This window comes from Anarrhichthys ocellatus, unplaced genomic scaffold, assembly GCF_004355925.1.
Source record: "Anarrhichthys ocellatus isolate YVR2014 unplaced genomic scaffold, GSC_Weel_1.0 scaffold57, whole genome shotgun sequence".
Classification (NCBI taxonomy): Eukaryota; Metazoa; Chordata; class Actinopteri; order Perciformes; family Anarhichadidae; genus Anarrhichthys; species Anarrhichthys ocellatus.
Window position 1 is genome coordinate 1,479,583 of NW_022280087.1, and position 21,298 is coordinate 1,500,880.

The following is a 21,298-nucleotide window of genomic DNA, read 5'->3' on the forward strand; positions in this document are numbered from 1 at the left end:
TATATATATATATGAATATATATCTGCCAAGGCGTCGCCGATCTGTGTCATTTAAGATGGTAAAATCAGGTTGCACGATGCGCGGCTGTCTTCACGTCTGTTTGTGGATCTAAATGGACCCCCTTTTGGACAAATTTGATCCAGTGGTGTTCTTGAGAACCTGAATTAACCAGGATGGCAAAGGGAAGCTTCGAGCGTGTGCAGAAGTGGCGTTTAACTCTGTGTAGTTGACACTCACAGGGAGGCACCTTCTGCAGTGACTCTGTGGGTACATCCCAAGTGTCTTATTTGTCATTTCCTCGTTCCTCTCTCCTCGCATGGTTTCCTTGCGCCTCTCCATGCATCCCTGGTGGGAGGGTCAATACAAAATATTCACCCTCCGTTCCTGAGAGAGGTACCTAGGCGCCGTAGTTTGGAACTCAGGACCACTGACCAAGTGTTGGTATTTGATTTTCATCAGAAGATCATGGAACTGTAAATGTAAAAAAAAATGGATGGCTTTTAAGTTCAGCTTCCAAGGATAATCACAGCCTTATATGATGTTTGTTTTTTTATTCAAACACACCCCATTCCTAATGCCATAAAGCCAAAAAGGCCCTGAATCCACCACTGTGACAAATGTAAAATCATAGTGTCAGAGTTCTTATCTCAAATGAAATCTTCTAGATATCACACAGAAGGGTAGATTAAAAAAATAAAAGGTTTTTAAACGCGTGTTAAATGTGTGTAACATTTGTGTGAGGCAGTGGATGTGGATGTGTGTGAAGAAAGCAGGCCCGGGCGCCCGATGCTGCCGGCTGTATGGGAAGAGACTGCCGGTGACGCTGGCTGTGGCACACTGTCTGCAGACAGCTCTGCGTTAAGACAACACAGCCGGGCGGCAACAACACCAATACCGCTGGGAGTTTAAAAGGAGCTTCCTGCTGCAGTTCAACATATTTTGATAAGACCAACAGGCTTTTTACAGCACACGGCTGCACGGCCAGACGCTTTCTGGACACAAGCATGGCCCTGTGGAATGCAGCCAGGGTCGGAGTGGGAACCAAATTCGTCCCTGGCAATTTGACAATTTTGTGTCCCGTGTGAATCAGATGGGCTGTTCCATCATAAAGTGGGCCACCGCCGGCAGGTACATTCTTATTCCCATAATTTCTACTGGTGGTGACCTTGTGGCCCGGCCCACTTGGCATTTGCCAGAATTATCTGAAACTGACCATGGGAGCAACATTTAACAGCCTGATGGAGGCAATGAGATGAGCTTTTTTAATTTATTTTTTCAAAATAATAAAAATAAAATTGGAAAATGGGATTTTTTGACAACTTGTAACCATTGCGTATCATCTTCTGGTCACAGATTTAACTGTTTATGCTTATTTCTTCCTGCTGGGGGCTACGGCAAATCATGTTGAATGTGATTCAAACATGACAAAATAGGCAAGACTTAGTTTAGACTTAGTTTTTCTTTGTATACATATCTTGCTTTTGGTTTGTCTTGCTGATGTGGTTGTGTTGTGACACACTTCTGTTTGTAGGACTATTATCTGTCCTATTTTCTATGTGAAAATGTAACTCTGCACTAAATGCATTCTCCGCTTTATGGTCTATTTGACTCTAAATGGAACATAATTTACAAAATGACCATCATGCTGTATTGAAGAAGACTTGACTATAAACTCATGTTTACAATATATATTCAATCAATTTCTCATTTCCATCACCATTTTCTCATAGATTTCTATACAACTTCCTTTTGCAACCGGGGAGTCACCCCCTGATGGTCAGTAGAGAAAATGCAAGTTTAAGGCACTTCCGCATTGGCTTCACTCAGCAGAAGCAACGCAACTAGCATAAATAAAAAACAACCGCTCCTAGCGGACTCCCTTACGTAACTTTTCATAACAAACAAAAAGTAGAGTTAGTGTTTACTTTTGGTTTCACACGGGACACACGCAGTGGTCTCCTGGGTAACAGTCCTGTCTTTGTTTGACCCATCCACTACTCGTTATTATACCACTAAACTTTCAATACTGGTCGCTCGATGTTCTCTGTCCCTTTAGTCATGCGTCACTCGTTGAACAGAGTCACTTGCTCTGACTGAATGCAGAAACGCTGACATTAAACGCATCCCCGGTTTGCAGAAAGGCCTCCTAGTGACTGGGCTGATTATTAACTAGTGGAACTTTTGATGTGTTTTCTTCTCAAAAACAATGGGATTGCATGAGGCACATGCTAACTACTTTTGGATATGCAAGTTTTGTGTCTTTCATGAGATAAAATGTCTCGCCGTTTGATCAGTACACAGTTCTCAGACTTGGTAAAAGCCACTGCTCTCAAGGCACAAATTTAAACAGACTTTGGTTGATTAAAGCAGCATTGTTTAAATGTAACTTCAAAGAGTCACACAGTGCTATATATCTACTGCACCAGGCCACAAAGACAGTTTTAGAGCCTATGAGTGCTTACATGAGGAGCTTGCAGGTATGGAGTCTTCCTGAACTTGCCATTCTTGGATAATTTGTTGAAGCTCCCCGTGGCACTTTGGCAGGCCTGACAGCTTCATACGGTTGGCCCAGGAGCCCCGCTCAGGGGCCCTGATAGGCATGTGATAGATATGCTGAGGTTGTCTCAGACATGTTGGCTCACATTGGACTGCATTCAGGGGGCAACTACTGAATAAAAAGAATCACGGTGTCCACCTTGGAATGCAGAATATGAACTAATAATCTCTGGAAGTATGGTAATGGGTTAAACGCAGTGAGTTTTACAAGATCCACCGTTCAGTCCAACAGTTATTGTGGTCATGTCACGGTTAACAAGCAGAACAGAATGACACCATAAACATCAAGCCCTCCAAAAAAAAAGCCTTATGTGACAAACCTTTAGGGGAGTCGACATTATCATGATGATGACTGACACTGCGGGACAAAAGCGAACAGACTCAGCCCTACACTGATATATGAGTGTGATGATGGATTGGCTACATAATAGATTTCTTAAGGTCAGCACTGTGTCCAGTCAGCGGCGACCCACCAACAGGATCAAGAGGATCATTTTATTTGACAGTGTCAGGGGTGTCAGTCTGTAAAACCTGCAATGAAACGTGCCTCATTCTGCCAAAGGAGCTCTCAACTCAAGAATTTCACTTTAGCTTAGTTTCCCACCGAGAACTAAATGCAAAGCTTGTCCAAAGTTCTGAATCAAAACAATGAATACTTGTCAGTTTTGAAAAATCGTTTGCATAAAAACGGTTAATTAAAAAAAATGTTAACTAACTTCAAGCTGCGCTAATCAGTGTTTTATATATTTAACTGAGAAGCACCATGGCCTCACAGTAAAGTTCTGTAAGGTTCTGGGCCCTTCTGTGTGGAGCATGCTCTTCCTGTGTCACCGTGGGTCCAACAACATGCACGGCAGGTTAAATCGGTTCATTGGTGACTCTAATTGCCCATAGGTGAGTCAGGGCTGTAAAGTAAACTGAAAACTGAAACTAAAAGCAGTGAAACATTTTGTAATAAACTGAAACTTAATAAAAATGATTTCCTTTAAAATAATAAAAATGAAAGTAAATTGATTTCAGTTTTGTTTTTTCTTTTTTAAAGCAACTTTACATCACAACCAAAATAAAGTAGACAGCATGAATTTCCATCAACTCCCATGATGTTGAACAACAGAAATTGAAGGGACTAGATATCCAGGAGATGCCATCGCTTCACATCGGACATTAAGTACGAAGATTAAACATGAAACATTGTGGCCACTCCACAGTTCTCCAACTGTGTTTTGTGAAACTAAACCTAAACTTGCAAACGCACTCTGAAAACTAAGTAAAACTAAAATAAATTCGTTTTTACAAGGATATAAAATGCAGAAAAACAGCAAATCCTCACATGCAAGAAGCAAATGTTTGGCATTTGTATATGTGATGCAAACTGAACTGACAATTGTTTTTTTGTTGATTGACTAATCACTTAATTGACTGAATGTTTCAGCACTAGAGTTTTTTATCGCCATAGTTTGTACCTGGATATAATGCAGGCTCAAACACTATCGAATGAATCAGATCATGATCACACGCTTTAGGTTTCTAGAGTCAAAGTAAACCAAGAAAAAGATTTTTTTTTTTTAATTAACGAATGAATGTGTGTGCAGGGTTTGACAGGGATATGGCAGAAAATGAAGATGTTTCCATGACAAAGTGTGTGAGATGGAAGCGATAGTGTCCGTGGACGGAGGCAGATGGAGCAGATGCAACATTACCAGCAGTGTCTGGACTTGCTGGAACATGGCAGCTGACTTCCTCCAGGCTACTGCCCTCCCACCCATCAGCAGGCTGAATGATGCCCCGCCTCTTTGCTAATGATATACTCATCCATACATCGGTTTGCTATAAATATATATTACACAGAGATCGTTTCCTCCTTGATCACATTTTATGTCACAATTCAAAGTGGTTGGCATTCATCATCCCGCTGAAGGATGACACTTACAATTTAAACTCCTGTCAAGGTACATTAAACACAGGGCTCTGGAAAAAATAAACACTGATTCATTACAAGCTCCAATGAATCTGTAAGATTGTCCTGTCTGACATCTTGTGCAGGCAAATACATTACATATTTGTTCAGTTATTGTGAAATTAGATATTGCAAAGGAAACCCCAACCATTAGTGGCTCAACAACTTTAAGAGTCAAATCAATGAATGAAAAGGTCTTTATTGTGTTCGGAACATGTTTCAGTCCTAATGAATTCACAATTACTGTGGTGGAAAAATAACTAAAAACATTTAATCAAGTATAATTCTAAAATAAATTGAGTTTTATGCTTATTTGTTTCTTTTTCAATATATTTCAGAAGCAAATATTCTACACTACATTTATCCTTCAGCTGTAATAAGTTACTTTGCACATTCATATTAACAAATCTATGATTAGTGTATAAAATATGACGCAAACAGTAGCTTGATATTACTATGCCTTTAATTTAATTTATTTTCTTCAACTTTTTGTGTTTTTTGTCTTTGAATCTTCTCATAAGTCTTGTCTTACTCTCGGCAAGAACACAAATAAGAGTATTCCTGCCAAAAAATGTATTTCATTCAAATTTTGAATGATGGACTTTTACAGTTATGGAATTTTGACAGGCAGTTTTCATGATAGTGATAAAGTTAGTAACAGCCACAAATAGCAGTCTAAAGCTGTTGGCTATTGGTTCCCAATCTTTGGCTTGTGACCCTTTAATTGGACGTCTACTCACAATCCCAGTCACAAGTTGAGTCGTAATTGAGTTTTAATTGAGAAAATATTACAGAAAGATTCATTTAAAAACATTAGTGTAGCAGATACATGAATCATCTCATAACCTTTCACAACTATCTTCTCTAAATTTAACAGGATTCCAGGGAATCAAACTGTATCAACATACAGACAACACTGACTGGATCAGATCATATTTACCGATTTGATAATACATAATCAACAGTAAGAGAAACGTTTCATTGAAGAATTGTTTGACAGTTGCATAACCTACTCTGTAGTTCAAAAGGATCCGTCTAAAGTTTAAAAGAACCTTTAGGGTTATCTCAGTTTGTGCATGAGGCTAAACATTTGGAACAGAAAGCCTGCGTTGGCAGCTTTAAAGATGCGGTGATTCCAGAGTGAGTGAAGAAGTTGCGGCTCAGACGCGTCTAATGACAGGAGGACAGAGAGGAGCGAAGGCTCTAATGGTTTTTATACAACGGAGAGTACAGAAAAAAATGGAAAAAAGACATCAGACGATGTTCTTTTTGCGATAGAGAGAAAAGTTACAAAGATGAAAGTGCCGCTTTGCCACGCTTGTAGTTTTCATGGGAGTTGTAGTTTCTTTCTCTGCTCTATTTTTACGTTATGTTACAAATGCACTTATTTTATTTAAACTTAACAGAACAATCGTAATATTATAAGCAAATGTTGATGTTTTACTAAAACTAACCAAGTAGTTCTGTTGAATTTACTTTGTTCAATTTACAACATAACAGCTGAATTTGAATTTTGTAAACGTCAGGGTTGGAAATGACCTTGCATGTTAGCTGAACTCTCGCAATGTCACGAGATCATGTGAGAATAGTGGGGTCACATTACCACCAGAAGACAACCTCCGGTTCTGAAAAGTGAAGCCAACACGGAAGTGTCTTACACCTGCATTCTCTCTAATGGCCAGCAGGGGGTGACTCCTCTGATTGTATCGAAGTCTATGAGAAAATGACTCTACTTCTCTCTTGATTTATTACCTCAGTAAACATTGTAAACATGAGTTCATGGTCTCAATCTCTAGTTTCAAGTCTTCTTCAATACAGCATGATGTTCATTTAGTAAATGATGGTCCATTTAGAGTCAAATAGACCATAAAGCAGGGTATGATTAAGGGCGGGGCTCGGCCTCTGCAGCATCAATTCTGAACTCTTTTATTTGAAATCTGTCTCTCTCTAAAGTCCCCCAACTTAAGTAAGTAAAACACCAAATCACTTCAGTGGAACTTTTTAAGACGAATGTGCAGGTCTGTATGTGTGGACCATTCAGAACCAGCAGAGTGTGCTACAACCAAAAGGATGATGCTGTGATCAGTTTTGGGTGGGGGGCTGAGCAGCACAACTCCATTAAGGACTTTATAACAGTATGCATGTCTGAATGTAGAATTGTGATGATTGTTTTCACTTCTCTTATTTCACATGTACTATTTACACGTGTTTGAAGAGCTGCACTGAAACAAATGTCCTATTAGTCTTCACAAGACAAGGAATTGAACTTTTGAAAGTAACAGCATTTCACAATTTAAACTCTAACACCTAACAAATAAATGAAACTCAACTATGAACTCAACACTTCCGACAGATTTTTTAGCTCGACAAATATAGTATTTATGACTGTAGTATTAGTATTATGACAGAGGAACAGTAGCACGAAGAGGAATCTACGTACAGAAAGAGACCAACTGTGGAAGATAGCTGCTCCATTTGTTTATCTTGTGAAAAGTCACGCTCGCTTCAGATAAACTTTAGAATGTATACGTGCACGCCGACATCACGTTAAGAGGAGATCTCATGATGGTCAGTGTGGACCGGAGGAACTATTCCAGGAAGTCTTCATTTGGCACTTTGCTTTTGTTTTAAGGGAGACTTCAATCTTTTAAATTTAGATAATTTCTTCAAACTTGAAAAGGTTGTTGAAGTGTCTTGTTTAGAATTTCATGCTGAAAAAAAACAAAAAACACAAAAACTTTCCACTTCATTTGGTCTTTACAGGTTTTAATTTATTGACAGAACGTGACATTACGGACTCCTTTGTACAAATCTATTTCTACTGAAAACAAACACTGGGCACATGAACCAAACATCAGTCTCCAGAGACCTAACCCTCTCAGATGAGCCTCATCCACTTGCAGCCACTTCAAAAGGGTAGTGCTGCGGGAAGTCATGGATGACTTTCAGGGCTTCAGTGTAGAGTTCCAAGTCTGCGGGATGAGCAGACAGAACACAGTTTCAAACCTCCACCGATGACTGCTGCTGTTATTCACCGTATGTAAAAATAATGAAGCAGACCTACCAAAAGGAATGCCCTTGTCCTCTCGCAGCAGGTTGTATGTGCTGGCCATCAGAACTCCTTTGTTGGACACCATGCCAATGACCTCCACAATACCGCTCAGCCCTTCCTCAAGCTGGGGAAACAACACAACTGATTAGAATACCATTATTGACACCATGTTGAGTGAAAATAAAGCTAGCCTTTTGGATAGAGTAATGTATTAATGGCATATTATTTTAGGATACAGTGGTGGAAGAAATATTTTGGGGAAAAAAACAATTTTCTCTATTTGGAAAAGATAAAAAAGTAACTTGAGTAATGGTGAAGGAAAAGTACTCATTATTCGTATTAACACAAACTGATGTTGGAGATAGTGGAAGTGGAAATAATTTGAACCATTTTCTGTAAACTTTTCCATTTTATTCTCATTTTCCTGTTTTACACATTAGAAACATACGACTGCACACAACTGAAAAGAAGTGGAGTTGAAGTACATCTGTAAGTCCAGCATCATCATCCATCGAGCTTCTGGGTTGTACGTCATACTAACAACACATGAGACACGCATTTGGCCTGAGCTAGCTCCATTAAAGAGTCTATTGAAAAAAGCTGGATCACGTCATTTCCTCTTTAGTTAGACGAGTTAATCTTTTAAATGAACAACCCAGCGTATCAACAGTCACTCCATCGTTGCCAACACACTATGAGGCAGAAAGGAAGGACATGGAGGACCCATGACATCACAGATGTGGCCTCTGAAGTCTGGGTTAAGTTATTGGAAAATCAGTTGAAGGTTCAGAAGTTTAGGCGGAAAATGAATCAAAGACAAATAACTTAAATTTGATGAATTGCAGTGAACGGATTCAGAAAGTGTTGTTACTCACAGGATCGTTAAGTTCAACTGTTGCGATCTTTCCTTCTCCATCCGCGACAGTGAACGTTTTTCCCGTTGGGTGAACCTGGCGCAGCAGGAGAGAATAGCTTCATATTTAGCCGTGCCACGTTAGCCATGCTAGCAACTGTTAAAATAACATTATTACTAAACCTCACTAAAGCAACACTGACCTTTTCCACGCGCCCAACGAAGCAGACCGGTCTGCTTATGTACTGCGACAGCAAAGAGCACGTTATTCTTGGCTTTGGGACATCCAGTATACCTGCCATCTTTACGGGTTTGCTGTTTGTGGCGTTACTAAACTCCGTACAAAGCAGTATCGCGCGGGAAATATTTAGTTGTACACTTTATATCACACACAAGCTCTCGCGGGCGGTGTTTCTACATTCACATTTAAAAGCAACCGGGTTTGTAATTACGGCAAACGCAGGAAGAGAAATCCAACGCCTCCAACGTTTATTACGACATATCCGGTGTGCTCTGACATTTCCTTCCGTAAACAACAATCAATACTTCTGCTACATGTTTCCGGTAACATGATTTGTGTAGGAACTGTAGGTAGTGTTATAGTTTCTACACGAACACGGACCATATTATGGTCAGTGACGTCAGCGTCATAACATAATACGGTTACAGTACCGACGGAAGATTCATTAACTTAGGTTATAGCGTGTGGTTTACTATAGTTAGCGGGGCCATGCTAAGCTGATACGGGCTGAAGTAAACCGAACTAACTAAAACACGAGCGAACCATGAACTGAATGTATTGCCGTATCTGAACCCGAGGACAACAAGACACAACGACAGTAAGACCGTCACTATCACGTTTTGTTAAAGGAAACCTTTAGCGTGCAGTGAATTGAGTTGATGGAAACAGCGCACCTATGTTAATGTTTTTGAATTAATACGTTATTACTGTCCTTTGCTGTAACGTTAGTTGTCGATATATATCAGCTAAACATATACCAGGAAGTGTTAGCTGAATGTTTAATGTCGGCGTTGAGAACCTATAACTAAAGTAATATCACAGCGACAGTTGAGCTTTGAGTGTAGCTAGCTAATCTCTTCCCAACAATCAAAATGGCTCTTCGTGTTGGTCACACAAACACTGTCGGCTCACGTATCGCGATGTCTAACCTCTAGTGTCTCCTTTGAACAGAGGGAGTCATGTTCAGCTTCCTTGGACTCCGGAAAGACTCAAAGAAGTCAACACCCGAGAAGGAAGCGGATGGAGGCTTTGTTATCATAGGTGAGAAACGCAATCTAATATCCTATCAAATTGACAGTTTGTTCATGGAACATTATATTTGTCTCTTAACATTTTCTATACATCTAAAGCACTACACTGGCTCAGCAGGAGTGGTGTCTTGATGTATTACTGCTCAAAGAGTGTCTCCTAATGATCTGGAAATGTATTGCCCAGGGCATTGTTAAAGTGACATCATTTTGAATGGAGTTCAGTTTGATATTCTCTTTATTGCTCCCCAGGAAGCATGTACTGTGTGACTGGTCACTTCAAAGATCTTTAATGATGCAAACGTTATTTTCAACCATGTCACTGGGAAAAGGTGAATGTAGCTCAGCTAATGTATTTTTCCAGTTGTTTTGAATCAAATGTTGCAGGTGTGATGCTTCATAGATAAGATAAACCATCATTCAGATGGTCAACTTTCATGTGGTAGTACACTACAGTTCTATTCACAGTTCTAGGAGCTTGTGGAGATGCTGAGCTTTACAGATGAAGAATACAAAAGGAAACATTAGCACAGGAAGTTTGTGGTGGTTCACTGCTGTGCTCCACATCTCATGATCGTCTGTTTCCTCAGCGTGTGACTTTGTTTACAATCATGTTTCTTCAGCATGAACGTCTTTCTTGACCTTGGAGACAGTAGTGTGACTGTGTGTGGCTGAGACAGAGACTGGTCTGGAACAAAGTTAATTTTCTCCCGAAATTTGTGTTTTAAAAAATGGCATTTTAGTGTCAGAATGTTGGGAAGATAAGTGGCTTGTGAAAAAATGGGTCCAATATTTACTTTGGTGACTATGGAGCGATAGAATGGGTCATAATCTGTGCTCACATTTACGTCTCCTGTTGGAGTTAACAGACTCTGGTCCTGCCACTCTAGTCTCCTAACGTCTCCTGTCTCCGTGACTCTCAGTGGGCCGTCTCCTTTCTGAAATGTCTCTGGTTTGACTTCAGAATCTTAACTCAAGGTCCCCTTACATGCATCTCATGGTCCTCATCATCAAGGTACGGAGATCTTAAGATTACATCACATGCCCACCTGTCATCAGAGGACAGGAAGTCAATGCTTGGGTCACATGACAACAACTTATCATAAGACTTTACCATTACAACCTCTGAAATAACATTTGATTGGCAGTTCGGTTATACTGTTGTTCAGAATAGCCTTTATGGCGTAACAATGAAAGTGAATGTGTACAGAATCATTTCTATTATAATATTTAGCTTGTAGTTCCTGTTAGTTAAAACTGATTCTACATTCTCCTAACTGTTCTTACCTAAAATCACAACAGTCCACAGAATCGCGCAGTGTTATTTGCCGTTAACTAGCTGTCACTTTGACTGGAGGAGCCGACACAGATGGTCAGGAGCTGCCTGTTATTTTTGGCAGAGAACAAGTGTCAGAGCCAGGCTGTTTGTTTCACATTGATGCAACCAACTGATGTCACGCTCCGCTTAACATTTAGTCACCTCCTCGTAGCATAGACGGCCTCACAACCAGCAGCGTCCTGGTGAATGGCTGAGGTTTCTTCAGAGTTGGAGGGAAGGTGTTGAAGTGTGCTTTTTTTGCCTTGAATGTAAAGTTTTCTTCACTTCTGTGTTATCTGGTGGATTTCAACTGAGCAGAAGAGATCCTCTCCAAAGCTGAGCTGACGGTCCCACACAGGACTCAACAACCGGTGCAGCACTAAGTTAGGCAGCCGAAGCTGTGGGAAGTCCCAGCAGGATGAGGCTGGTGGTCAGTGCTACCAGACAGAGACCAGTCTGAAGGCTTAACAACAACACAATCTGTGGTGTCAGACAAGAGTCGCTCCTATAGAGCTTGAAGGTTTACACGAATATATCTTCAAACATGATTTACAAATATTAAGAGTCAGGCGTTCTAATATGATATGGAAAGCACTTCTAATGGAAAGCACTGCTGCAAATAACTTATTTTCATTTGAAATGAATGCTGACATTTCTCAATGAATCGATTATTGGTTTGGTCTATTATATGTAAAATCATTTATTGTTTGCTCTGTAAAACATTATTTCAGTTGTTAATAGGAATGTTGTTGCTAAATTGGATTTTCTGCTGTTTTGACTTAAAGGACATGCTCAGGCTTTTTTCCAAGTCTCTCTTAAAGCAGTCGAGTGGCTACGTGATGTTTCCTGGACCATTAAAGGATAGTTAGTGTGTTTGTATGACGTTCTTCTCCATCGTCTTTGTAGAAACGGACAGGAGCAAAGCATTGTACTGCTGTGGATGTATTTTAGACACCTAAAAAAAAAACAATTATCATACCAAGTGTACGCTATATTTAGAATGTCTTCTGACGGGGAACTGAACTGTAAATGAAACTTATCTATACTGTTATCAACAGAGTCTGGCAGCTTCTTAGAGAGCATAAATACATTTTACTTTCATTTCAGTTACCCGTCAAAAACATTCTAAATATAGCATACACTTAACATACACAGCAGTTCATTGCTTTGCTCCTGTCTGTTTCTCCAATCTCCATCTACTGTACTAATACAATGACTATGGAGAAGTACCTCATACAACTTCAAAAAACAACAACAACTCTCCCTTTTAAAGGGACAGTGTGTAGGATTTGGTGTCATCTATTGGTGGCTCACGTTACCACAGTTTGAATTTCAAGTAACTAAAAAACGTGAAAGACTCTCTAGAGCTAGTTCGTCCCTTCTGGGCTTTTGTAGAAACATGGTGGACTCCATGAAGAGGACAGGTATGTAGACATAAACGGCTCCTTCTAAGCTCCCAAAAACACAACGATTTTTAGTTTCAGGTGATGAAACACTTAAGGAAACATAGTTATTCATATTATATTGCATTTCCTCCAATTAATTCCCCCAAATGCTTCACACTGGTCCTTTAAGAGGAAAGTCTTGTGTTGTCTTTGTATTACAGCACATTGGATTTGAGATGAAATAATGACAATGAGGTTATTCATTTGCAGATTTTTAGATTTAATTTGTTAAAGTGTTAATGTCCACATGATGTGCATTGTATATAAATTGTTTTATTCATAAACCCAGGATAAAAAATAAATAAATATTTCACTGTAATACAGTACACCAAATACAGAAGTGAACACATTGTTTTCATGTTAGAATAAAACCCCAAACATGCAGCGATAATAAGAGTAAACATTGCAGAGAAGTTTGTGAGAAACACGATCTCAGCTGATGTGGGATCAGATCAGATGGTTGAAGATAGCATCTATGCGCACACAAAGAGGCTCGTTGAATCCCTGAGGAAAGCACCGTCCTTCCATCTGGAAGCTGCACACGGAGCTGAGACAATGACATCAGTGTGGAGGATTTCACTCTGTGCACAAAGTCAGTTTGGCCTTTGAGAGGGAGGGAAGGATCACAGCGTTCCCTTTTTACTTTGTGCCTCCACTCACTCAGCGTTTCAGCCTCTTGAAGATCTAATTAATCGTCTCAGTGACAGCAGCTCAATGTGCAGCTAACCTCAGTTCCTAATCTCAGGATAAAAGCTGCTCAGATTTGGAGGCACAGACTCCACCTCAGGGTACTTGTGTTTGCTCATTCTCAGCAGTCCTAATTTTTAATCCATTGTTGTGATCAGGAAAAGCTTTTGTACAGCAGCACAAATAATCTCCCTCATTCACCTGCTTTGTGTTTAAGAAAAAACACTGTAAATCAATTCAGTTAGCGGTAGACCTTCAGTTAGCTATAGCAATTCAGATCCAGCCAGCGCAAACCCCCAGCCCCGGGGTCTGATACCAGAGGACTGCCCTGACTCACCACCGGATCGGCAGACTGTCTGTTGCTACCATTCCACAGGTTGGACCCTGAGCTGGGAGTCACAGCTGTCTGGTGGAGAGCTGGGTCACCGGTTTTCACCGGCTGTGCTAGTGAGAGTTGCTACAGCTGCTAACCAGGCGGTAACCTTTAATTCTGAAAAGTGAAGCCAATACTAAAGTGCCTTAAAGCTGCATTCTCTCTACTGGCCGTTAGGGGGTGACTCCTCCTGTGTCGAAGTCTATTAGAAAATTACTACTTCTCTCTTGATTTATTACCTCAGTAAACATTGTCAACATGAGTTTATGGTTTCAAGTCTTCCTCAATACAGCATGATGTTCATTTAGTAAATGATGGTCCATTTAGAGTCAAATAGACCATAAAGAGGAGCATGCTTTAGGGCGGGGCTACCTTGTGACTATGTCCACTTCTGCTAATTGAAAATGTATGTCCCACAGCTCTGTCTCCTGGTGGCAAGGAGGACGAAACGACAACATGAGTCATTTTTTCTTGTTTCTGCCACTTTGGATTTAATCCAATAAACAAACTAGCAAAGTGGACACAGACCGTACAGCCCTGGGTAGTGTGACAGTAAACACACCGATGGCTAACGTAGAAGATAGCAGTGTTATATTGATCTTCTCAGAGTTTCAGTTTGGTTGAATGTTGTGTATTCTTGCCCTGCTGCTGTTAGTAAGTGCTTTCTTTTCATGTCTCGATGAATGTACATTTAGATTGTGTGGACTCAGTAGTGGAGGGGAAATGCTGCCCCCTTTTTCTTTATAATTACACATTGCACCTTTAATAGGTATTGTTAATAACTTGTTAATAACCTACTTTCTGCCACATTCCTCCTGCAGGAGAGACAGTTGAGGAGCAGAGGAGGAAGATGCAGACCATGATCATCGCACAGCCGTCGACAAACGTCATCGTGCAGCCATATAGGGTGAGCGTGTTAAGGTCTCCATGGTGGAGCTCATGAATCAGAGCTTTCATCTTTGTATACTGAGTGATTCAGCTTTAAGCCTGTAGCTGTGTGCATCACCAGCTGGCCTTGCGTGCGTGTACACATGCAAACATTCAGTCCATATGGCATCGTGCAATGATGTCACACAGTTAGTGAGTGGCTCATCCCTCTAGCTTTTAATCACATGGTACAACAGGAAGCCCTGAGAACCTCACTCCAAAGCGTACACGGTCAAAACACCCACACAGATAAAACAAGTGTTCTTCACAGCTGCTGTGCGGTGTTTCCTCTATATTCATTTAGATTATGTGCACACCTTGGGTCATCGCAATACTGAACAATGTTTCTGCACGTCGACGATTATCCTCATATCGCGGCGGCCTAATGGTCACTCGTGAATCCCATTGTTGAGTTCAGGACGCTGTCTTCTGCACCTTTCTTTACACCCACTCCCTGCTATTAAATCAGCAGGATGAGTATTGCACGGCTGGGACACAGTCCGTTAGGACAGACGATACATAATAAAATCATTCATCAGTTACTGCTGCATAACTTCATTTGAATTATATTAAAATGCTTCAAAATTCGAATTCATCTGCTCATTACAAATATGAACAACTCATGTGTAAAGCTTGCTGACTCTGAAGCGTGAACACTAACCTGATAACGTGTTACCCGTTCCACACCACACTCCACTGTACGGCCTCAGTTCTCCGTGTTCTGCCTGCCTGTTTGTTACAATCACCTTGGTAGAACGGTACATAAAGGCACCATCACATGATGGATGGAGCACTTGATTCAAAGAATCAAAGAGCTGTCATTCGACAGAAGAGTAATTGACTCCTTTGTTATTGGGTTAATCGTTAATTGTTTCAGTTATTTTTTGGAGCTAAAATGCTTTTGCTGGTTTCATGGTAAATGTGGGGAAACTTAATGTGTTTTAGACAGTTGGTTGGACATTTGAAAATGTCACTTTGGGCATTTTTTCATTATTTATTTATATTTTTATAGACAAAATGATTAATCAGTTAATAGAGAAAATAAGGATTTAATACATTAGTGTGTAAAGTAAATAACTCCTAGTCGCTGCTCTGCAGGGCGGTTACCACAATGGGGGTAGCTCTGACTTCTAATTGGGTCGTCCTGCAAAATGTCTTTACATTCACCTAGATGTGGATTTAACATAATAACATTAAACCAATGAGGGGAATGGAAGGTTTTTTTACTTACATTCATAAAGTTATGCAGGAAACTATGACAGAATGATTGCTGTTTACATAGTTACTATGTACTCACTGCTAACATCAGAATCATTCCCAGGTGCAGCATCTTTATTTTGTGCTTTGTTTCATAGAAACAGATCATTACAGAAACTAGATCTGGGACCCTGTCACTCCACCCGCTCTGTGCTCCAGTCCCAAAGGAAACCTCTGGCACTTAATTGCAGAGGAATAATCATTTCCTGTAACAACATCTTCTCTGTATTTAGTCTCACATTTGCCTCTAATTACATGCCAAAGCACAAAAACAACGTCTCAAATCTCCCACTCTGGATGTCTTTCACATTCATGTCCGCTCTTCTCTGAAGCTACGAGAAAAGATTTAGTGGAAAGAATGTGTAAGCTTCCCCCACATTAGTCCAACTCCTCAAGCAACCCCCAACATTTAGAAGACTTCATGAGGTTTTCTTTGCATATCCACCCTCACTGTTACAGCATTGTCTCTCCCTCTGAACACAAGCAGATTCAGGTTGTTTTCCTCTCCTGTCATACTCTCTCTCTGTAGCTTTGATTTTCACTGCAATATAAAAGTCATGCACCTCTATGGAAACAGCACAAGCATGACTAGAAGTAGAGAGAACTCAGATGCAAAAATAATGCAAGTTACTATGTATATTGTACTACTTCCAGCCTCTCCTCTCTGCTCTGCTCTGCTCTGTGTTTAGCAGCCTGCAGTTCAGTCAAAGATTCACTGAATTGTTGTCACATGACTGTTGGTCTCAGCTGAGTCAGTCATGGCTCCCTAGTTACGCTGAGCAGCTAATCATTTTATGTTTTTTACAGAATCTGTTTACTTCAAACGGTTAATTCAGGGCGAGTTTTTAAATGACATGTAGAATAAAATGTTTTTGATGAAATATTACAATTTTAAGGTTAGTTTCTGTTTGTTTTTCGGACAGAAGTGTTCGTCACACATGATGTGTTTGAGGACCATCGGAAAGATGGAAATCTGACTATTATGAACGTTTTGACAGCTTTGGGCTGTGATGAACGGTGTAGTATTAGCGATTGTTTAAAGAAAATATGCTTTTCCACCCTGCCAGCGGGTTTCAGGGTTCAGAGGGTTAAAGTCCCTGCTGCTGTGACTTTGAAGACATGTTGTGTAGGTCCATGTTCAGTACGCTTCTTTCAGATTCTCACTGTATTTATGCCTTTCACAAAGGACAGTGTAGAAATGGAAGGGGGGATGCAACAAAGGTCAAAGGGCAGAAGCTGAACCTGGGACATTGCGGTTTAATGCATGCGCTGTAACCAGATCCACTACCACAGTACACCACGGTGGGGACTAAGTCTTTACTCATTGCTGCACGCTAACTCTCAGCCTCTGGTCATTTGGATGAGGGGAAGGCAGCAGAGGGTTAGCAGTCTCGACCACGGCAGCAGGGGTATGGACCACACCTTAGCGCTGACTCCTCCACACACAGTACAATGCCTACCTGCTTCAAAGTCAATAGTGGGATAAACACGATGTCACATAAAGTCTCTACTCATGGGAAACTGCTTCCATGTGCTTCTTTACAGCCACAATGTATCACAGAATGGGAATTTACTGTCATTTACCAACAGTCTTTCATTTCATGACGGCACTAAAGCTTTGTTGTTCAGCAAACTGCACTAATTAGGAACAGCATGTTGGAATGTGCATCTTAGTGCAGCACTGTACGCAAAATACATCTAAAACATGACTGAGGAGAGAATATCATATTCCAAAGAAAGCTTGTACAGTCATAACTGAATGGAACAAAACTACCCCGAGAGACTGCCCTGTCTTTATACCCCAAAATACAAAACCTGTTGGACTATTGTTAAAAATCTCATTGTGTAAATATTTTGTGAAAGCACCTTAAATATCGTATACGTATTTGGTCAAAAATATTGTGATATTTGATTTTTCGAAAAAGAAGAGCCACTGAAAATAACCGCTGAGCTCTGCACACTGACATTAACTGTGTGTCTCCGTTTCCTCACAGTCTTCATGTCCGGCTCCAGCTCCCGCAGCGTTTCCTCTCACAGCCACAGCAGCAGGGACTTTGGCGGTGGAGGCCTCGGCTCTCTCGGATCTCCTCGGGGACGTCCCTTTCACTCTGGCCCCCCATGTCCTGGCCGCACAGGCGGGGCTCCCCCTCATCCCCGATGTGCTGCTGTCCCGGGACATGAACTACAACCTGGTTAACTTTCAGTACGACTTCACTTTAGAAAACTCTGTGCTTCACAGCGCCTAGTCGGTTAGGGTTCTGGTATCGGCATCGGCACCGGGAGTTCACGCTCTGGGGAACTTCGTCTGATTGTTGGATATTTGAGGGATTCCTGCCCTGCAGCACACTGAACAAGTACATGTGATTCTGTAGCATTATGAACAAGTAGAAGCTTACAAGATTAGATGAAACATAAAATAAGTGGTGGAACTGCAAAACATAACGTTTCTGTTATTAACTCTTATCCATTTTCAATGCAGTGGCATTGAACTCCAAAGACTAATCATTGGAAAGGAAGCGTCGTCATTTCACTGGCTGTACAACTGATGACGGGGAAAACATTGAAAGACCTGATGTTTGACAAAGTTTGGGTAATAATATTACTGCTCACCTTTGTTGTCTCTTTCAAATATGTTGGCTTAACCTGGTAACCTTGGTTACAACCCATCTGATCATGGGCCCAGGTCAAAGGGGATCAGGTTTTAGGCCTCAGGCCTGGGTTGGATTCATGTTTGGTTTTCAAATGTTTTAGACATTTCTCTCTCTAACTGTGCCATTCTTCTGGGTCTGCGTGTCTTTATTTGCGAGCATAGGTAGAGCTTCAGGTCTCTGTAGTTGGGCTGGGTCTTGCAGACCCGGGTACGTGCCAGGTTCAGGTCTCAGTTTTACGTCCACTGACTGCTGTTTCTTGCCCCGTCACACTTTTTTTTAGCGATGCCTCAATTTTGCCAGATCTCGGATATCATTTTTGAGAGTGCCGGCTGTTTATTACAGACATGGAGGGTTGCCAGAACTACAGAAACCAGGTTCTCTCAAACTGAAATGTCCTTTATGTGATTGTTATATTTGATTGCACAGAAGCTTAGTACTCGGACAACAAATAGCATTCATCATGAATGGAAAACACAGTAGCACTATTTTTACTAACTACAGCTCTTGTGTAATAATTTGATACGATGTGATTTATATACTAGACATTATATAAAGCACTACCTGTAACTAATGCTTTGACTCTTTTACAACAGTTCTTCCCTCCTAATCTCACATGTTTTCATTTAGCTCCCTGAATTTGGCCCTCCTTCTGATCCAGCAGAATCTTGTGCCAGCTTTTTGTTTATTGTATTATTCATTCTGTCTGCCATGACAGCATGTACTGTACTCTGTCTATACCTAAGAGATGAAGCTGTATGATTCATTGTTACATTCAAACGTTGAGGAGTGTTTAATTGATGCTGAAGAGTGTTGTGGTTCTCCTCCCAGTGATTTGTGTCATACTCTCCTCTCTGTGGCTCCGAGTTTCTAACAGAAAAAACAATGTTTGCATTCACATACAGTCTGTCCTCCTTTGCTCTTTTTTAAAACCTTATGTTACCGTCAATAAAAGTCAATATTACCTTCTCTGTTATTTCACATTTAATGTCTTCCCCTTCCTGGTAGGCTTTTATTGTAAAAAAACGGCTGAGTGGAAGCGATTGAAAATGATTGTAAGAAACTATAATGTATGTTAAAACTCAGAGCAGCAGAGTGATGAGTCTAGTTCATTCTTTTTCAGCCAGGCTGTGTAATCGACGGCCTGCTTTTGTTCTTATTTGAGTCTCAGCCCTTACCTGAATATCATTTTTAATCTAGGAAGGTCACGTACTTGCATAAACCAGGTAAACTTTCTTGTGTTTTCTTGCAGGTAAACGGAGGGGTTGTTGACTAGATTGATGTGTGCATCCTGATTTGAATCATGTTCTCGACAGATAACTTGTTGACTCGATTCACCTCTTCACCAGGCTTCTTTTGAGTTACTGTAAATATGAGCTCTTGAAGTGAACAAAGAGAAGAGGAAATGCATTTACATAGAGTCACGATTTTACCCAGGACTTTACCAAGTACTGTATTTGTACCTCTTGATTGTATATAGTCAAATTTGGTCTCTTCAAACCTGCTGTGCCTTTTAATATACAGTCCTTTAGAAGCAAACACTAAGATCTTCTCTTAGACCATGTTACTCCTTAAGTTAAAATTCACACCTGTCGGCAACATATTCAGCTGGTTGTAACTCTGGATGGCAACTTCATTTACAAATACATTTTAAGAGTTTTGTCTTTTGTGACTTTAATTTGTGACTGTCTCTGCATATGAGAGAAATGTTTTATAATCGATTATATCACATTCAATATGTATCATTTAATTATATATCTTAATAAAAAAGGATGTGTGTATGTATATGATAAAAAAATGTACCCAGTAATACAAGGTTGATGTATTTTTTGGACCTCATACAACTTAGCGTTATTGTAACTAGCATGTATTGTACTGTGTGTATTGTAGAGGTATGGTTTTGAGTCACATGACTTGGACTCAAGTCAGACTCGTCATGAATCGGATGACATAGATGTGTACCTCTGGCCTATGCCAGACATACATAGTACTGGGGCGGATCTGTGACAACAATTGTCTGCAAAACCCTTCTCCCGGCTCTGATGTCCAATCAAACTTCCATCTGCGGTGCCTGGCGTGCAGTCCCATTTGTCAGAAGGTGCACGTCGTGTCACAAACCATCTCTGTGGCCTTGTGTGAGCTCTGCCCAAGCTTTTCAGTAGAAGTAGAAATTAGGCTTAAGGGTGACCTGTGGCTGTGTTTAAAAACATCAGCATGCAAAACATTTACAGGGATAACATACTATGGCGCACTGGAACCGTTTTCTTTTTAAACATTTCTTTAAAGGTAATAAATGAATTTACTATATTTGTAAATTTCCTTAAAAAGCAATTTGGGGATTAGTGTCTTGCCCAAGGACACATCGACATGGACCGGAGAACCTGGGGATTGCACCGCCGATCCTCTGATTGAAGGATGACCCCCTCTGAACCACCTTGATTTGAGACTTGACTTGGGTCTGCTTGTTCCTGATACAGGATTAGATTTGGGACTTACCTGTATTGATCAAATAAGATAACCCTTTATTAGTCCCACAGTGTTGCAGGATTACAGCAGCAAAGTGCAACAAGAGATAAAGTCAGTAAAACTCTGGGACTTTTTAGCCGTAATTTGAGACTCGATGGTCTTAATGTGAGACTTTTTGGCCTTGACTTGGGACGTGTTAGCCTTGATTTCTGACTTTATCGTCTTAATGTGAGACTTGACTTATGGCATTTGTTCCTCTCTTGGGATTTACCTGTCTTGACTTGGGACTGTTTGGCTTTGAATTGGGACTTGTTGGTGTTGACTTGGGACATGTTCTTGACTTGGGCTTACTTTAAATTGTATAACTTTTTTCTTTATTTTGAATGAAGAAGGAGCAGAAAATGTATAGAAATTGTGTTTATGTTTTGCTGTAATGAAGAAAGGCCATTCACTTCATATGTTGTCTTTGAACATGGTTAACATGTTATA

At 40.5% G+C, this 21,298-nt stretch overlaps 2 protein-coding genes across 2 annotated transcripts; one reads left to right on the top strand and one right to left on the bottom strand.

Moving 5' to 3' along the window:
- Window positions 1–7,263: 7,263 nt before the first annotated feature.
- Window positions 7,264–8,932, bottom strand: rpa3 (replication protein A3). Its single transcript, XM_031871299.1, has 4 exons — window positions 8,623–8,932; window positions 8,442–8,516; window positions 7,579–7,690; window positions 7,264–7,486 (listed from the first exon to the last, which is right to left on the bottom strand). Exons 1-4 carry the CDS (start codon window positions 8,719–8,721, stop codon window positions 7,404–7,406), a joined length of 369 nt encoding a protein of 122 aa, XP_031727159.1. The 5' UTR covers window positions 8,722–8,932; the 3' UTR covers window positions 7,264–7,403.
- A 28-nt stretch (window positions 8,933–8,960) lies between these two features.
- On the top strand, window positions 8,961–20,885 carry umad1 (UBAP1-MVB12-associated (UMA) domain containing 1). Its single transcript, XM_031871297.1, has 4 exons — window positions 8,961–9,258; window positions 9,612–9,701; window positions 14,333–14,418; window positions 17,690–20,885. Exons 2-4 carry the CDS (start codon window positions 9,620–9,622, stop codon window positions 17,939–17,941), a joined length of 420 nt encoding a protein of 139 aa, XP_031727157.1. The 5' UTR covers window positions 8,961–9,258; window positions 9,612–9,619; the 3' UTR covers window positions 17,942–20,885.
- Window positions 20,886–21,298: the final 413 nt, after the last annotated feature.